We start from the raw sequence: 13,127 nt of genomic DNA, 5'->3' as shown, positions 1-13,127 counted from the left end.
AATACCAAAATGCTTTTGAGGATCTTGTGTTGCTTAGAAATTGTTATGCAGCCAAACAAAACCATGTTCTTTTGATACAATCTTGTGGAGAGAGATATATTTTGAGGTGGGACCTCTTGATTAGGTTGTTTACATGGAGATGTGATCCCATCCATTCAACAAGGGTCTTAATTCACTTACTGGGTTCCTTTAAGAGGGAGATACTTTGGAGAAAGCACTGATGCTTGGAGACAGAAATGTCCCAGGAGATGTTAAGCTAAGAGATAATATCCAGAGTTTGCCCTAGAGAAGCTTGGAGGGTACCCATGGATGGTTATACAGAAAAGACACAGCAGAAGTCAGAAGGACCCACAGGAGCTGAGAGAGCCATTTTGAAAACCAACTCAGAGGGAAGAGCTGGCAGACATTGTCACATGCCTTCCCATGTGAGTGAGAAACCTGGGACGCCATCATTCAACAGACACCTCTGTTGATTCCTTAATTCGGACATTTTCATGGTCTTAGAACACTAAATTTGTAACCTAATAAAGCCCCTTTGTAAAAGTGGATCCCTTTCTGATTTATTGCATTCTGATCACTTTAGCAAAACAGATCCCAACTAGAAAAACTGGACCACAGTAACCCAGGCTGTGGGTTATAACCCTCATAAACCACCTGATCCATCTTGTCTTCCTCTCAACCTGTCCACTCCCCATGTCCCGTCCCCTGCCCCCACCATGCTCTGCTAGGAAAAGCCTGGGCTTGGTACCCAGCATCCTGGGCTCCAGTTCCAACAGGAGCATCCTTTCCCACATGATTTGTTTCTTGATCTCCCTGGGCATCCTGTTCCTAGGTGGTACATTGGGCCACCTGCCTCCCAGGGCTGCAGGGAGGGTTGAGCAGGGAAGTGGCTGTGAGCAGACTTCCTTAGGGACAGAGAGTCCAGCCCAGAGATGTTCCTGTCATGAAGAGTGACTCCAGAAAGGATGGAGGGCAGTACAGAGGGGCAAGATTGGGTCACATAAAGAGAGAGCCCCCATATCATCCAGACTTTCAGCCTCAGGGGTGTGCAAAGTCCAGCCCATTCTGTCCTTTGGCCTCCCTCTTCTGCTGGTCTCTGATGCCTCTAGTGGACCTTTTCCTTACAGCTGTCACCAGTACTTGGGTGGAAGCAGAACTGGGGAAGGGAGGGCTAGAGGATAAAGAGCTGACATTTCCCTAAACCCCACCTTCCAGTTCCAGGCTGGCTGCCCTCTGTAGCCAAAAGTGCTGATACCAAGAAGACCTGGGACACAGTCTTTCCAACAACTTGTTCTGTCTGGGCAATTCTCACTTTTTCTGCCTCAGTTTCCTCATCAATGGAGGGTTCCTGCAAGGTCATTGACTCGGTGACATCTATAAAGGGAGCCAGATTATTTCACCCTTTTCCTGGGGGAGAACTGGGGGCTGCACCTCCAATATGGTCACAGCAGCCAGGGCATTAGGGTTCCTGGGGAGACAGACCCTAGCTCTGAGGATTTTGGAAGGTTCCAGAACATTTATCATCTCAACAGACTGTTACTTTAACCCTTTATCCCTGACCTTTCAAGCCTTAGCAGTGAAGAGCTGACAAAAAGAAGGGCAAAGTGGCTGGAGTTTGAGGATAGGACAGGGGTAAAATAAAGATGAGAAAATCTTGGCTTAGAAAAGAGTATTCCACAGGGGCAAAAATGGACTCTTAGGATGGAGAATTGGGTAAGGGACTGACCAGCAACAGGCCTGTGCAGGGAGAGTACTGGCTGACCCAAATATTAGCCTGAGTCTGGCAGAGGCAATTAGAAGATGCATACCAATTCATCAGGAGATAAGGGCCCGGGTGGACAGAGAGGACTCTGTCCAGCAGCCATGGTGTCTGAGCCAGGTGTCTGCTAATCAGGACAGCTGGGCTCCAACTCTTTTAAACAAGCCTGTATCCATCCCTCTGCATATTTCAGGCCAGAGAGGGGTGGAACAGGGGCCTGGATGAGCCAGTGCTGCAGCTGCACCTGCTGGGAAGGCTCAGATCATCCCTCAAGAGTCCATAAGTTCCAGCCAGAAGTGGATATCTGACTGCAGTCACCATGAGAGGATGTGGTCTCCAGTGGTGTCTGCCCAGATTTCACAGCGGGTGCACATGGGGCAAGTGGAGGAGCAGCTGGGGATAGCTCCAGTTAGGGACAGCCCCTTCTTTTCCCCAACACCTGAGCTGTCCCTGGGGGAAACCACAGTTTCTGAGCCCTGAGACAAGCCATTAGGCCATGATCACAATAATCCACTTCACCTCTTTCTTCCTCCTTCTACTCCTTCTCAGTGCCATCATCATTATCAAGAACTGTGAAGGGTCTGAGATCTTATATTACTTGCAAGCTAAAAAGTAAGCTTGCCACAATTTCATGGATGCTTGTGGAAGAAACAAGACTCATGGATCAGAGACAAAGGACAGGCATGATTCACAGCAATAGCAGTATCGTTTTATCACACCAGCTCCCTGACTCCTATTTTCCCCAGGGTGATATAAAAAGGGCCATTCAATATCTGCACACTTGAGCTTAGGGAATCTAAATCTTTTATACTGGATCTTAAGTATGCTTGGCCTTGGCGGCACTTTTTCTTCCAAGGTGTAAACATGCTTGCTGTTTGCTCCAGAAGGAGAAATTATCTCTATCTTTCAAGGCTGCTCAATCTCTATCATCTATCTTCCTTTCTGATTTCATTTGTGCCCCCAGCCCTCCTCCCTCTGTCACTCTCACATTCAGCTTCATTCAGTGTTTTAATATAATTGCATTACAGGTAGGTAGTATTGTGTTATCCATTTCTGAGTTTTTATATTCAGTCCTGTTAGTGCCATTGTTCTTGTTTCTTGTGGATGTGCAGTGATACCTGGAGAACTGCCCCCCAACAATCATAATCTGTATCAGTGAAATGAAGCAACAGGCTATTTGTTACCAACTCCCATGGAAATGGCTGCACTGGTCTTCAGCAAACTTGGCAGGAAAGTTAAGGAGTGTCTGACTCAAAATGTGGGCTGAGCAACTCTTAAAGGAGCAGGTCAGAAAATTCACTTTAGTACACCTTGGACTGCCCCTTTATGAGCTGCTGAAACAAACAAACAAAAAAAAAAGAGAGCCCTGGCTGGACCGAAGATGTGGAATCAAGTAGACATTTCACTGATCTCACAACAGAAAAGGCAGTTTGAAAACCAGAAGGACACTCGATCAATGTGAATGGCAGGAATTGCAACCTGATGCTTCTTTCTTGGGCAATGCTGCAGTGTCTTCCAGGGTCAGGTGGCTGCAGCATTTAACAAGAGCTCATGCTTCTTCTAAGCACACTAGGTAAGCCAGGAGGAGTAATAATATGTTAATGAAAAAATAATGAGGTTAATGATTAATAATAACCCATTGCAAGCATGCAGCCCTTCATGCCCATTATCTCAGGCTGCTGTCCCTCACTGTGGTCCTATGTGGTGGCACAACAGAGACCTTTCTCAACCAGGGAGGGGTGAAAATGATGGAATGAGAGGAGGTGTAGGACAGGCCTGACCCCAGTGTAAATAAAGGAAATCTTGAATCAACCAGGTTGAAACAGTGTTCATTGAGGAGTTACTCTGTGCTGGCCTCTGATTTTGAGCTTTCCTGATGTGCCCATTAGCCTGATCCCATATGGACCTTTGGAATTAGGAGTTTTTCTAGTTTGCTAGCTTCCAGAATACAACACACCAGAGAAGGATTGGCTTTTAATAAAAGAGGATTTATTTAGTTGATTCTTCAGAGGAAAGACAGCTAACTTTCAACTGAGGTTCTTTCTTATGTGGGAAGGCACAGAGTGATCTCTGCTGGTCTTCTATCAAGGCCTCTTGGTTCCAACAACTTTCCTCAGGGTGATTTCTTTCTGCATCTCCAAAGGCTTGGGCTGAGCTGTGAGTGTTGTGATGAGGTATGCTGAGCTGCTTGGGCTGTGCTACGCTGAACTCTCTCATTTAAGCACAAGCCAATTAAATCAAACATCATTCATTACAGCAGTCACCCCTCTTAGCTGACTACAGATGTAATGAGCAACAGATGAGATTCACCACCATTGGTTCATGTCCACAGAAACAGAATTAGGTACCCTCACCTGGCCAAGTTGACAACTGATTCTAACTACCACAGGAGCCAAAATCAACAAAACATGTCCTGTTGCTGTGGAAGAGCCAGGCCTCAGAGTCAGACCCCAGAACTGCCCCTGCTCAGGTGGGTGAAGTCCAAAGAGTACCAAATCTGCCTCATCATCAGTTTCCTCATCTCCAGATGGGGGAAAGAGTCTTACCTCTTTGGATGAAAGCTTAAAGCACCCAGCCAGCACCCAAAAGGAAACAGCATCACTATCCTCATTATACTATTATCCCCAGGCCTCAAAAATGACCCCAAATCTAAACCTGCCTTCCCTTCTCTTCCACCACCACAGCCTACCACAGACCGAATCGAGCCCAGGGAGAATTCTCTGAAGTCAAGCACAGGCCTTCCAATGAACATATGATGCTAGAAATTCAGGAGCTACTCTCATTGTACCTCCCTCTTAGGATGAACCTGAGCCCTGCATTCATCTTCTATGTGCCTTGGGGTTCTCACCTGTAAAACAGAGACACATGTCCCGAGGTCACCCCAAAAGTAATTCTAAAGGCTCATGTAAGAGGAGGGCAGAAAAATATATATCATCAAATGATATATACCATCATTCAAAGTTTTCTATGAAAAAAAATTTTAAAAACAATTACAAAGAAATAAAAATTAAAAATATGCATAAAGCAAAAAAGAGAGAAAAATATAGAGCAAAAAAGAAATCAAAAAAGGAAAAATTGTAAAACAAAAAAGAGAGGATATTTAAATTTTTTAAAAAGTAAAAAAATAAAAACTCAAAAAGCAAACAAAAAATGGGAAAAGAACATTAAAAAACAAAAAGAGAGGGCAAAAACATAAAATCCATTCTGCAGATGGCTCAGCAGACATGCTATCTCAGTTAATTCTGGAGTGACCCTCTCTGCCCTTTTTACAGATAAGGAAACTGAGGCCCAGAGAGAAGTGACTTAGGTCCTCCCTGGAGGAGTGGAGAGTCTGTCCCCTGAAGCCGATGGTCTGCTGAGAAGCTGAGCCAGCAGGACTGGCCTGAGTGCAGCTTTGAGGTGGGGTTGGGGACCCAGACAGAGGTTCTGGACAGAAGAGGACCCTCCAGCTCCACCTCTCTGAGCTGAAGCCCTCTTGACTGCTCTCCACTGCCCTTCCATGGCCCCAGGGAGACCTCCCCAAAGCCCTGGCATCCTTGGGGAGTGCAGCAGGGGAAGATGCACCCTCTCTCAGGGCCACAGTGACAAGACCAGGCGGGCATGGTGGAAAGTGGCTGAGTCTTGGTTCCAGGCCGTTGTAGGGTGGTTGACAGGTGCCCCTCTGGGACAGACCCTCATGGGTAATGGCCATGGACCCTAGAGTGGCTGGGGGCAGGGATCAGAGCCAGCTCAGGCTACAGTGTACTGGGGCAGCTGCAGCAGGTGAGAGGGACAAGGGAACATGTTGATGCTTCCTCCAGGGAACCAGCACCACAGGTCGGCAATAGGTGCCTCTGACCCTGAGGACCATGAGGCCCAGGACAGGCCCATGTGGCCCTTGTCCAGGGCGTACTGGCTTCTGCTGTTGCTACTGGGCCTGGAAGTGGACACTCAGACCTGCTTCCCCCATGGCAGACTCGCCCCCACCCACCAACCCAGGGCTCAGAGGCAAGTCAGGAAGTAGCCAGTTCAGCCTGTGGACCCTGCAAAGCCTGTTAGACCGGGAAGGGCAGAGCGGTCATGGGAGGGACGTGGGGATTCCCTGTGATCATAGCCTGGTAAGGGCAATGAAGGGGGAGAGTGGCTGTGACTGGGAGACAGATGAGCAGGAAGGAGCAGGAAGGATGACCAGTAGAGAAGGGGTCCTGGCAGAGGCTGTCTTTATTTAACACATCACTCTTTAGCTCATTGCAGTATTTGTGCATGAATCTTTATCTCTTAAAATCACGTTAAAATATAATTTGTCTTGGTCGGGCCATGGTGGCTCAGTAGGCAGAGTTCTCACCTGCCATGCCAGAAACCCGGGTTCGATGCCCGGTGCTACCCAATCTGTTTAAATTATGGAATTCCACATAATTACTGCAAGGGAGAAAAAGTGAGAGATGTGGCCAAGGAGTGACACATAAGCCTGATTAGTGCAGCATTACTTATAATGGGAGAAAACTAGAAATAACCTAACTAGGAGCAGGAAAAGTGATATGATGTGTTATGGGATATCCTTCTCATGAAATCCTATGTGGCCCTTCAAATTTATGTTTCTGAAGCTTAATAGCATGGGAAAAGCTATTTTTTTTAAAAGGATGCAATAGTGCAAAGTTTACTGAGTGCCTCCAATTGTGTTTTAAAGTACGTATGCATTTGCAAAAGCTATCATCTAGACAAAATAAAGCTTCTGTGACTGAGAGATTTCAGAGTTCAGATGTTATCCTGGAGATTATTCTTATGCATTATATAGATATTTCTTTTTAATTTATGGTATATTGGAGTGGCTAGAAGGAAGTACTCGAGCTGTTGAACTGTGTCCCAGTAGCCTTGATTCTTGAAGATGATTGCATTACCATATTGCTTTTACAATGTGATTGTGTGATTGTGAAAACCTTGTGTCTGGTTCTGTGTTTATCCAAGGTATGGATAGATGAAAATAAGTTCAAAAATTAAATAAATAATGGGGGGGTGTGAGGTATAAAAAATGAGTAGATTGAAATACTGTAGGTCAATGAGAGGGAGGTGTAAGGTATATAGTATGTATGAGGTTTTTTTCTTTTCTATTTTTATATCTTTTTCTGGAGTGATGCAAATACTCTAAAAATAATCATGGTGATGAATACATAATTCTGTGATGATATTGTGGGCCATTGGTTGTATACTTTGAATGGACTGTATGTGTGTGAAAATATCTCAATAAAATATATTTTAAAGAAAGCCTATCATCTGGAAAAATGGAAAAATATTAATGATGTGTCTTTGGTGGGTTGGGGTTACATTTGATTTTGATTTTTCTTTATAATTTGCTGTGTCCTTCAAACCATTCACAAGAAGGTATACTTTATTTTTTATCATCTATAATAATTTTTAATACAAGAGTACTGCATGCTTGTTGCCAAAAGAAGAATTAAGCATGGGAATATATAAAATAAAAAGTAAGTGTTTCCCCTTAACATTCTTTCCTCTTCCCCCAAAACCCAGCACTCAGAGATGGCACTGAAGATAATTTGTTGTATACTTATTTCTGAACTGTTTTCTATGTATGCATGCTCCTGAAACACACACACATATATTGGAGGCGCTGGTATTTTTTTTTTCAAAAGAAGTGGAGTTATATTCTACATGTTATCCTGCAACTAACTTATTTATTTATTTTTAATAAATTTATTTGATAAAACAAAACAAATTTTTAGTGCCATAAACAACTCCAAATTTCCTCCTTTTACCACATTCAAATATATAATTCAATGCAGTGGAACTCACTTTTTAAACAAGGTGTTACAGACATTATATAGGTCAGTCCATGTGGCTCTATCAAAAGATCTTGTAATGGCTTTATGAGAGTGCAAAATTAGAAGGAACAGGAATTTGTTTTATCATTCCCCTTTAATGAATATGTAGTTTACTTCCATTAAAAAATAATTACAAGTGATTTTGCAATGGAAACTATTGTGTGTGTTTGTGTGTATGTGTGTGTGTGTGCAAGGTACATTTACATATACCCACAGGTTAAATTCCAAAAAGTAGATTTACTGGGTTGAAGAGAACATTCTTTTGAAATGCTCATAGGTAGAACTTAGGTAACCTCCCAAAATCTGTTGCAATAGTCACTACAGGGAAAGAGCAGTGTCCTTTCCTCTCCATCCTTGCTGATCTTTTGTTTTGCCCATCTGGTGGGCATAAAAGATATATGTTTGCTGTTTTATTGTGCATTATTTAATCATTGGTGAAATATATTTTCCTTTTGTATTTTTATCGACTAAGTGGATTTCTTTTGTGAATTCACTGGTCTTAATTTTGCCTGATTCAGTTGCCTGTGTTGATTATTTGGATTATTTTATCGTTTTGTAGAAACTCTTTATATATTTTGAATATTAACCCTCTGTCTAGTGTATATGCTGTGGATATTTTCCCCTTGTCTGTTTTATGGCTTTTTTTTATCAGGTCTTTCACTATAGGGCAGTTTGTAATTTTTATGTGTCAGATTGGTATAACTTCCCCTTTGTGGTTTTGGTGATTTGTGCCATGATTCAGAAAGTTATCTTCATTTCAATATTACAAAATTATTTTTCTATATATGATCCTGGTAATTGTATCATTCTGGTGTTTTTTGATCCACCTGGAGGTTATTTTGTGGAGGTAAGAATCAAATTTTATTTTCCAAATGCAGAGTTGATCATTATATATTTGTGGAATATAAATGCAATGTCTAGCAAATACTAATTTACTGATTATGCTTCTGAACTATCTCTGTGGTTCTATGCCTATATCATAGGTCTATGCCTATGTATATGTAGGTCTATGTATGTATATGTAGGTCTATGCCTATATCAGATCCATATTGTTTTTATTTGATTTTATTTATTTTATTTAATTTTTTCATGGGCAGGCACACGGAAATGAACCCAGCTCTCCAGCATGGCAGGCGAGAACTCTGCTTACTGAGCAACCATGGCCCACCCAGATCCATATTGTTTTAATTACTTTAGCTTTATAGTATGTTTTGATTTCTTGTAGGAAAGAACCCATTATTAATATTCTTTTTCAAAATATCTGTGTCATTCCCCAACATTGTTCTTACTGCCAGATTTTAGAACCCATCTGCTACTTTGCACAAATAATTCTTTTGGTGTTGTGCTTGTAATTTTATAGAATATATAGCTAAACTTGAGATGAGTCTTTACAATGTTCAGCATTCCCATGCAGGAACATAATGTATCTTCATTCACTTACTTCTCTGTTATGTCAAGATATTTTATAATTTTTTCATGCAAACCTTGGATATTTTGTGCTTACACCTAATCATTTTTATTGAAGTTGTAAATTTCTCCCCAATTTCATATGTATACATGTTTACTGCTGGTGTAGAAGGGAAACCTACTGAGTTTTGCATATTACTCTTGAATCAACTCACTTATGACTCTCATTTTACTTTTAATAGTTCTTCTGCTGGTTCTCTTGGGTTTTGTTGTTGTTTTTAAGTAGACTATCACATCATCTGAAAAGAACAATTTTCTCTCTTTTCTTCTAATACTTATGAGTCCTTAAAATTCATCTCATTCCATTGGCTAGAATTTCCAGAATATTTTGACTAATAAAAGTGAGAGTGTGTGGCTTTGCCTTTAACTGTGAAGCCTGCAGTAAGTTTCTGGAAGAAGATCCTCAACGAGTAAGCATTTAAATTACTAAAATGTGGGATATTTGCTTTCTTTAAATCAGAAATAGGTGTTAAATTCATATTATTTTTGTATCAAATTTTATTTCAAAAATCTTATGTGTACATCATATGTACAAAGATGGGTCTACTGCTAAGGTGGAATATGCTGGCCTCAGTATGATGGGTTATCATATTTAATACACAATTTAAATATACTAAATATATGTATTTAAATATACAATTTAAATATACTATATTGGGAGATAAATCAGAGCTGGCAAAAACTGAGGATTCTTGCAGTCACAAACTCTTAGATGTGATTGAGTGGTTCTTTTTCTAATTATTTTAATGGTATTTATATGTTATGGTAGAATTTCCAGGGCAAAGAGGGCCATTCAATAAGCTGAAGCATCCTGGGGTGGCTCCAGGTCTTTAGTTTAGAGAGAGAGAGAGAGCTGCTCCAATGAGAACACTGCTGGAGAGAAAAGTGGTGGGGAAATGGGATGAGTTTTGTTCATGGTCTGTTGAGTTGGAGGTGTCTGTGAAACATTCAATCAGAAATATGTGCAGGGTGTATAATGTATTTGAATTTGGAGCAGGGAAGAGAGGTTAGGCCTGTAAGGACAGATATGAGATCCCCAGATAGTCGCCAGAGTGCAGGGACAGATACACAGAGTGGGGGACCTAGGCTGGCAGTTGTACATGGGCTGAGGAGAAAGGGAAGGTAGACCTCATCAATGCATCTTGCAGAGATGAGGTACCAGGCAGTCTGGGGAGGAGAGTGATCTTGACTGTGTTGAGGGCTTTGTCCTGAGAGGCTTCAGGGAGAGATTAAAAAATGCCTGGTCCAATGGGTGTTCATTCACTGTTGCCAGATGGCTGGATGGACAGATTGTTGGGGAACAGAAACAGACGGACGGACGACAGATGGCTAGTTGGATGGATGCATAGATGGATGGATTCCTCGATGGGTGGAAAGATGGATGGATGACAGAAAACAGACAACAGATGGATGGATGGATGGATGGATGGATGGATGGATGGATGGATGGATGGATGGATGGATGGATGGATGGATGGATGGATGGATAGATGGATGAATGGATGGATGAGTAGATGGATGGATACCACAATGGGTGGGCAGACAGATGGGTGGTTGGATAGATAGAAGGAAAACAGACAGATGGAAGATGGATGAATGGATGAATGGATTTATGGATGGACAGATGGACAGTTGGATAGATGGATATGGTCCAAGGGTGCCCTGGCCTATAGGGGGCTGGCCGCCCACCCCACCTGTGCCCAGAACATCAACCCACCTGCTCAGTCGTGTGCCCAACACACTAAAAGAGTTCCTGCCTAGGCCCAGTCCCCAAGGAGAGAGCCCCAGATGCTGGCTCTGAGGGTTTTGGTCTGAGCCTTGATCACCGTGGTATGTCTTTGGCAGTGGAACCCAGCTCACCGTCCTTGGTAAGTGGCTCTCACAGCTTTTCTCAACCTCTTCCACCCCTCTCCTGTCTCCAGAAAGTAAGTTTCCACTTTTTCTCTCCCTCTGGCCTCTTAATCCTGGGAACCAATACCCCCTTTCCTTTCTCTGTGGGTTTCAGAGGAGGCAAACTGGTCTCAGGGTAATCAGCAGGACAAACCCCCACGTCAGGTAGCCACCTTCAGAGTCCAGCAGCTGCTCACCACCTGTCCCTGGGAGCCTGTGGTTGGGAGTTTGGCCCCAGGGTGGTTCCTTCCCCACCCATACAGCAAATCCTGGTGTACAGGACAGAGGTGGTTCTGATGAGGGGAATTAGGGGACATATCAGAGAGAGTCCTGAGCTCCATGTTCCCAGGCTGAGGGCTGAAAAAGCTGCATAGGAGGTTTGGGGACAGGCTGGGGCTGGAGTTAGGACCTCAGGCTCCAGGGAGGCAGGGGGCAGCCTGAGGGGAGACCACAGAAGGGGAGAGGGTGTCTGGCTTCCTCTAGGGATGCAGAGATGGTCAGACTGGTCAAGGCGCCAGCAAGCTTATCCCTCCCAGCACAGTGGTCAGAAAGGTGTGGGGCAGGAAGTCCAGGTATGGGTTCTCATCACGCAGAGGCTTCTGTACCTGAGCTCCTTTGCTATGTAGGTCCCTCTGCCCACGAGGCTGGCCCCCCTACTCTAACCTTCTACAAAGAGTCACTTGACCAGTGAGAGATGGCTTGGGGTGAATTGGGAAGCATGAAGCCTTATTCAGCTGTAAAGTAAGTCAGGACTTGCAAGGTTACAGAGGTGGAAGTGGGGGCAACTTTGCCCAAATATGAGGATGAACAGCCTGCAAAAACCAGCTGAGGAGACAAATTTGAGGTTGGACAGTTTGGAGAAGAAAGGCAGGTGGAGCCTGGTGGTACTTCCAGAGGTTGTGACCAGAAGGAGCCACCTCGCTCAACCCCAAAGCTGGGAGGGCTTAGCTGGGGAAGCACCTGGTCCCCGAGCAGGATGGGGTGCTCCAGGCCATACCATGTACCAGGCACAGGTTTGGGGCTCTTCACACACCACCAGGAACATCTTGTGGGCTAGGCAGGGCACCCCAGGTCAGAGAACAGGGGCTCAGGTACAGAGAATGAAGTGGCATGGAGTCACGTGGTTTGCAAAGGATAGGCTCAGGCTCTGTAATACTGCCCTAGTGCTGAGGCTGAGGACCAGATTCTAGGGACACCAGGGCCAGAAGGACTGCCTAACCCTGTTACATGGGGAAACTGAGGTGGCCAGATGCCATGAGTAACCAGGTCCATAAAGAAAGGACATTTGGGGAATGGCTTCAGGAATGCTGTGCTCTCTGCTTTCCAGGGAGCACCACAGAAGGAGCTAAAATGGGGAAATTGGGAAGGATGCTGTGAATGTCTTCTGGGGGTTAGGAGAGGACAGGGCAGGGGTCCTTCAAGGCCTCTGGCTCCTCCTCTGCACACATCACACCATCTCTTTGCTTGTAGGTCAGCCCAAGTCCTCGCCCAATGTCCTTGTGTTTCCACCGTCCGCTGAGGAGCTGAAAACCAACAAGGCCACTTTGGTATGTCTCATCAATGGCTTCTACCCAGCCAGTGTGGATGTGTCATGGAAGAGAGGTGGCAGCACCATCTCCCAGGGCGTGCAGACCACCAAGCCCTCCAAGCAGGCTGATAACAAGTATGTGGCCAGCAGCTACTTGACCCTGGACAGTGCCCAGTGGAACACAGGTGACAACTACAGCTGCCACGTCACACATGAGGGGAGCACCATGGAGAAGAGTGTTGCTGTGTCACAGTGTTCTTAGCTCCCTGAGCTTCCCCCCTTCCCATGAGGGCCTGGCTGCAGGACCCTGCTGGGGTCTCCACTTGACCCACACATTCACCCCTCAATCCTTCTGCCTAATCCCAAAACTCTCTCAATAAAGGATCTTCATTTTCAATCATGACTCTTCTTTTGGCTCATTTTTTTCCATGCACATGCAGGCTCACTGTGGTGGGTGAGTAAGAGCACAGACCCAAGTAGTAATGGATATTTACAAATTGTTCCTGGGGAGATGGATCAAAGGTAAATTCAGGAATGGATTCAGGGTCAGACAAGATCAGGTTGGAGTAGATGGTGGCTGGGGGCTGGGGGCAAGGTCAGGTTCAGTCTCAGGAACACAGACCCTCTCACCCAGCAGTAGTGGGACAACCCCTTCCCCAACTCACAC

General features: G+C 44.5%; 1 gene segment (V, D, J or C); it reads left to right on the top strand.

The window, feature by feature from the left end:
- LOC143650884 (immunoglobulin lambda variable 9-49-like) overlaps positions 1–12,863 on the top strand; it is a 156,401-nt gene extending 143,538 nt beyond the window's left edge. Inside the window, 2 exon segments of the V gene segment in view lie at positions 10,876–10,910; positions 12,403–12,863. Of these exon segments, the coding sequence occupies positions 10,876–10,910; positions 12,403–12,722 (355 nt within the window).
- The last annotated feature ends 264 nt before the right edge of the window (positions 12,864–13,127 follow it).

Source organism: Tamandua tetradactyla, chromosome 11, assembly GCF_023851605.1.
Source record: "Tamandua tetradactyla isolate mTamTet1 chromosome 11, mTamTet1.pri, whole genome shotgun sequence".
NCBI classification, from domain to species: domain Eukaryota; kingdom Metazoa; phylum Chordata; class Mammalia; order Pilosa; family Myrmecophagidae; genus Tamandua; species Tamandua tetradactyla.
The sequence above is the reverse complement of the archived record's forward strand: the minus strand, read 5'-3'. Positions and strand labels throughout refer to the sequence as shown.